The sequence below is a fragment of the Thalassophryne amazonica genome, chromosome 15 (assembly GCF_902500255.1).
Source record: "Thalassophryne amazonica chromosome 15, fThaAma1.1, whole genome shotgun sequence".
In the NCBI taxonomy this organism is placed as follows: domain Eukaryota; kingdom Metazoa; phylum Chordata; class Actinopteri; order Batrachoidiformes; family Batrachoididae; genus Thalassophryne; species Thalassophryne amazonica.
Genome location: NC_047117.1, coordinates 10,914,566 through 10,920,965, shown reverse-complemented (window position 1 = coordinate 10,920,965; position 6,400 = coordinate 10,914,566). Strand labels below are relative to the sequence as shown.

Here is a 6,400-nt window from a genome sequence, read left to right as displayed (position 1 = left end):
GCTAATGGTTCTCATTCCTTTTCTGCTCCTCATCCATCTCTCCTTCATCCAGATCAATATTTCACTTCTTTTTCCAGTAACTTTCCAGTAACTCCAGTAACTTAAAGCTCGTGCTCCCAATACTCATATTCACACTGGCCTTGTTCTTTTACATCTTTGTGCCCTCACGTGCACTCGTGGAATACATAGTTTAAAAAAATAATCTTGGGGCGTTCTTATCTGGAGGAGGAAGCAGTGAGCACTTCTAATCTCTTCTCCAGCATTTGCTGCTTCGTTTGCCAGGCAGTTTACCCACGTGTCCTCAGTCTGAGGAATGTTTGTGTCACACCCTCAAACTCCCCCCAAAAAACAAAACAGAAATTATAACTTTGTTCAGACTGCCGGTTCAAATGGGATTTATTGCATATGTTATTTAAATCCGATCTCACTGACTGTCCACATTATATACAGCATGTGACCAGATCCAATTTGTGTGTCTGTGTGCCAATCCTCATTTTCCATCCTACCCATATCGGTTGGTATAGTAATAGTGAAGCACCCAGCAGGGTTGCAGAGCAGAGCAAGAGCGAAAGAGAATGTGGAACGGCATATATAAACAACAATAAAACAAAGACAAACTGCAGGGTCAGTGCCGTCTTCATTTTGGTATACTGGAGTGTTACCACACCCACTCATACCATGTGTCTGAAGCATCACTGACCCACAATGGATCAGTGTATTATTAAGCCTGAAAGTTACTGCAAGTGTCACAACAGACACGTGTGTGTGTGCGCGTGTGTGTATATTTAGACTGGCCTGTGTCAGCTCCACATCACTTATCTTTATGAATGACTTTTATTCCACATTCTCTATCTTCTGTAACCATTTTGTAGACATGATTTTACAGATTAGTTTGGGCTTTTGTATGTGTGTGCACCCCCCCCCCCCCCCAACCCAACCACCTCACTGGCTCATTTAGCTGAGCAATGGCAATCCCTGTAAGTACACTGCATTTTAATCATTTAATCTTTTACTGGAGTGGGGTGAAAACTGACCAGATTGGGGAACAATTATGAGTGGAGTGGGCTGTAGTGGCTGTGGGCAGTGGAGCAGAGGGAGCTATACTCTTTCCCCTGCTTTACCGAACTTTATGTGACATCTAAATCTGGTCCAATTGTTCAAACTAAACGGTTCTTCAAAAATGTGCTTTGAATCACATTTCAAACTACCTACAAATGATACACAAATTTTATGCCATTTTTTAATACTGTAGAAATTGTGATGAATGAAGGAGGCACTATTTTCACATTTTGACAAGGCACTGGCATGTCACTTTATTTCTCTCTGTCTTTCACAGACATTTTATAGCAGTTCGGCCCCACCCATAAACCTCACAGTGTTGATAGGAAAAGCACCAGAGGGGGTCGAGACAGTTTGTCATATGCATACAGCAGGAATACACAGTGGTAAATGCAGGAAATACCAATATGCGAGACAGTTATAGCAGGAATACAGAGAGCTTTGTATGTGCGTCACACAAGGTATAGCGTGTGACCAGCACATAAATACACATTGGCGAGACAGGACAGAGAACAGACAGAGGACACACTCTTAACTGCCAGTGGCGACACTTTGGTGTGTGCTTTGCACATCTGGGCACGTTACCACACAAACAAGAAACACACTCGGTATGGTGAATTATGGCCATTGGGTGTTGAGTGTTTGCAACAATACACATAAACCAGATATTTACTGACAATCTGAACAAAGCCTATAATGCAACCAGAGACAACCAACAGTAGAATTCACCTACCAGGGGTCTAGGTGTTATGTTTCCGAACCAGTTGGTGGCACTATTGTCACTCTTTAAATTGGGCATTTTCAGGACATTTCAAAAAATATTATTTTTGATATATTTTGACTAAAGTCTGTAAGCTGGGTATAAAACCTGCCCCTTTCTCAACAGAAGGGAAATTTCCTCCTACCTGCAGCAAAATGTGTCGTTCATATAAACAGAAACACAGATTTCATGCTGTTGGACCACAGCAGTCCATTTCACAGGGAAACAGACTTTTATTGGAAAGTTTTGGAAGACTTATGAGACATTATTTGTGGAAGTGAAGCGGTGCTTTAAAGAGCCTCCAGTCTAACACATTCACACCTACGTTCAGTCACTATTTCATTGAACCTGCATGGTGTAAACGGGAGGAAGCCCAAACACGGGAGGAAACCCACAAAAACCCCACACAAAATGCTAAACTACAAAATGCTGTGAGGTGACAGCCGTCCACTTTCACTACCCGCTTACTCCAAGGGTCACAGGGGGGCTGGAGCCCATCCCAGCAGTCAGAGGGCATGAGGCGGGGTACACCCTGGACAGGATGCCCGTCTAAAACCATACTGCAGCTGATCACATGCTTTATAGCAGAGCAACAGCAGCTTTTTTCCAACTTTTGTTTGGAAATAAATGGGATGTAATGAAGCTTATGTCTTCCATCTTAATGCTTCCTAATTGGGCCGGACCATCAGGTCCCAGTATCCCCAGTTGTTGAATTCTTTCATTGTTCTCGTAGTCCTCAGGCGAGGATGGAACACAGAACCTGGACGACTTGAGGTGTTTATTTTTGAAACTGAAGCAGGAATCAGCCTTATCCTCCTGGAAGAACATTTTAACAAGTTAAATGTGATGCAAAACTGACCAGAGGATCTAATTTGAAAGTCAAAGAGGGCGTATGCCGGACTTGCTGAGATTAACAGTGAGGAGCTTGCAGGTTTATCATGACCACAATCAGACCTCCGGGGATCAGTGCCATATCATGTGACATATGTCACAGAAATCAAAACCAAACTGATCCAGGGTTAAAGATAAATGAAAGAATAATTTTAAAAAGCATAACCACAGAATTTTGGGAAGCTAAACATGAAGCTCCAACCATGTAGAACCATTAAACTTATCTAAAAATGGATTTAACAAAATATGAGCACTTTAAAGGTGGTTTGTATATTTTTTTAGGCTGTTCATCTGCTTTAACACCAGTCTCATCGTGCCAACACTCTTAATCGACATATTGGCTGTTTTTTTTTTTTTTATTTAACCAGGTTAGTCCCGTTAAGATCGAGATCGCTTGCCAGGGAGACCTGGACAATTATAAAGTTTTCAAGTCACGGAACCTGCATGTCTTTAAATGTGGGAGGAAACCAGAGCACCCTGAGAAAACCCTCACAAACACTGGGAGAACATGCAAACTCCACACAGAAAGGCCACAAGTGGGAATCGAACCCATGACCTTCTTGCTATGAGGCAACAGTGCTAACCACATATCCACCGCACTGCTGTTATAAAAGTATAAATACACAATTTAAAGAGCGTCACACAACTCAAACTGCAAAATAAAACAATGAGCACAGTGATATTTTTTTAAACATATTTTAATACTTTTCTTAAAAAAGTTGTACTTTATAATCTCAACAGGATTAATTTTATTGACCTCAATTCTTCACATCAACATACCAACAGGTTGTTCTGGGTAAAGTCATTCAGAGAAAAACAACAAAACTCAAAACAATGCAATATGAAAAAAAGGAAAGAAATTAATGAAACAATTAAAAAAAAAAAAATGAAAACAATCGTGGATCAATGCAGCACAGGATATCCTCACAACTGTTAAAATGGTGAGATGACAAGAAGATGGACGACATGATGTCGAAGACCAACTAAAATATGTACATGAAATTATGTGGAAGATGTGAAAGTTACGTGTAGATAGAAGAGCGGTCACGCACAGAGAACTGAAAGAAACCCTTTCTGATAAACATAGTTGAAAAGACATTAGGAAAAATTAAATAGCAATAAAAACAGCCTTTAATATAAAGTGAAAAGAAAATGCATTTTACATGTTAAAAAAAGTCAGTGAACTTTCAGCACTCAAGATTGTTTTGGCATAAAATGAAGAAAAAAAAGGGGATGGGGGATGAGAGAATAAGAGACAAATGATACTCTCCATAGAACCATAAAAAAAACTTTTTTCTTCTTTACAGTAAATTCTACAAAAAACAAAAAACAAAACCAGAGATGAACACAGACAAGCTTTGCTCCCAATAATCCAAATTACTCTCAGGTTCTTTTTTCTTTAACATTTCATTGTATATAATATATATTCATATATATTCATGTATTTATTTATATATAATATGTATATTTGTCAGGTGTGATCCTCAGTTTACAGGCTAGAGCTCTAAGGCAAAGAACAACCTCCAAATGACGGCTCTGCGCTTTGTGTCGGTGAAGTAGAAGGAAATGAAAGGATGAGCATGTCTGAACATTAAGGGAACGTCTTGGCCGACTCCTGAACCGCACCCGCCTGCCCGCCCGCGCGCCACGATACAACACCAAAACAACAAGACCAGACTAGCAGGGGACAAAAAGATCTGCTTGTTTTTTTTTGTTTTTTTTAATAATTCTATTTGTTCACGTGTCTCTTCTTCCCCCCACTGGACAGTTTTTTTAAAACGTTTCTGAAATGAAATCTTTCTCTTCTCCACCTTCCAAAGCCGGACCTTTGTTTTTTTTCTTTTCACATTCCAGAGAGAATGATGGAGCCGAATGATTATTTCAGTGTCCGTTTTCAATCCAACACCTCTGTGGGCTGAAAACCAACAACCACAACTGCCAGAGTGTGTCTGAGGGACGCCAGCTGTCTGAGCTCCAGAAAGGAAATGGGTGGAATCGTGTGTGTGAGCAGCGACGGTTGTGTGTCTTCATGTATGTCCATTCACCGCTGTCTCGCTCCTCTGTCACCTGACTACCATCTCAGAAGAGATTTTCTTCAAAAATGGCCAACAGCTCACTCTGAAAGTTGATGTCAATGATGTCAGCCGTCTGCAGAAAAAAAATCCGAATTGCATGGCAGGGTATTATTTATATAAAAATTAATTCAATGTTACAATTCTAATTGTTATTTATTTAAATCAAAGGTACATACGGCTTCTCTCCTGCGCCTCTCTTGCTCACGGCGCCGTGCCATCTCCCTCTGCTGGTCGAGGGTGTTCTGTGCGGCTGAAGAGGGTGGAGGCGGGGCTTGCTGCTGGACAGCTGGGGCTTGAGGGGAGTGAGTGGGCGGGGTCGATGCCGGTGGCGTGGGAGCAAGTGGAGACTGCTGCTCCTGGCGACGGCGCACATCTTCCTGTGTGCGCCGAGCATGTTCCAAGGAGTCCTCATCATCGCGGCTGTTGCAAAAAAAAAAAAAAAGGCAAAATGAGTGGGTGTGGCTTCAGCGACTGTCAGTTAAAGGTGACGAGAAAGCTGCACTGCTTCTTTATTTCACATTTATGTGATGTCACGCAGACATGCAGCTATTACATTGAACCAATAACTCATTTATCAACAGCTAATATTTATATCACTGTCATTCCTATTCTTGCTATTTGCTATTCTTGCTACATGGAATTCATGAAGACTGAAAAGACTATTACAGCATTTCAAAAACGTAGAGAATATTTTGAAAATTATTGTAAAATATCAATAACATACCTTATAGTAAAAAAAGCCACATATTCTTGTGTAAATTCCTGTAAATCCACTCAAATCCAGTGTGTCTTTTTTCCAATGAAAGAGTCTACATTAATAAAAACTCATTTACATTCTTGTGTAAATTCATTTAAATCCATTCAACGCCACATCTTTTTTCCAATGAAAGTCAGTCTAGATTAATAATAATAAAAGTCACAATCTTGTCTAAAATCCTGTTTGAACGGCACAATGTTAATTGTCCAGGGAGAGAAAAATTCTCACCGTGTTTCCTGAGGGCACAGTTCGCTTTTCCTCTATCTTTCAGACGTGTTGATGAAGCCAGCGACAATTCCACAGATTCTTGTCCTTATTAAACTTTTTCAAACCGTGTTTCTCGCCGTCTTCTCTCTGTCCGACATCGCTCCGTGACACAGACAGGCTGCAAAATTCTTCTTTTAAAAACTTGAGAGCTCTAAAAGTTTGCGATGTCCACATGCTACATTTAGCTTCAGCATCTTACAGGAGCACCACAGCGTCGCCGCAGCAACCAACCAGTCCCGTTTTACGACAACTGTCGTAAACAGCTACGCTTTGAGTGGCATTTTTCCTCTGCAAAGTTTCACAGATCCGAGGACACAGATTTGTATCTGTAACACACAGATCAGTGTCCTTGGACTTAGAAAACTTGTCTTAACTTGTCGTAAACGATGTCGGAAAAAAAAGGAAACGCTTTGCAACAGTCATTAAAACCTCAGTAACGATCACAATTCCAGAGTACAACACTACCAACCCCCCCCCCCACACACAATAAAATTTGCAGACTTCCTCGGCTCTGCAGTTTTCACAGCCCTGTAAGTGGTGAGGAACCAGAAGCGCAAACTGACAACACTGTTTCAATGAATGAAACCCTTC

General features: G+C 40.9%; 1 protein-coding gene across 4 annotated transcripts in view; it reads right to left on the bottom strand.

Annotated features, from left to right (window-relative positions):
* Window positions 1-3,392: 3,392 nt before the first annotated feature.
* LOC117525855 (bromodomain-containing protein 4-like) overlaps window positions 3,393-6,400 on the bottom strand; it is an 85,701-nt gene continuing 82,693 nt past the window's right edge. For all 4 annotated transcript variants that reach the window (XM_034187782.1, XM_034187785.1, XM_034187784.1 and 1 more), the window contains exons 21-22: window positions 4,962-5,205; window positions 3,393-4,858 (exon numbers count right to left, since the gene is read on the bottom strand). In XM_034187782.1, coding sequence (XP_034043673.1) covers window positions 4,790-4,858; window positions 4,962-5,205 — 313 coding nt within the window. In that variant the 3' untranslated portion in view covers window positions 3,393-4,789. The remainder of the gene's footprint in view (window positions 4,859-4,961; window positions 5,206-6,400) is intronic.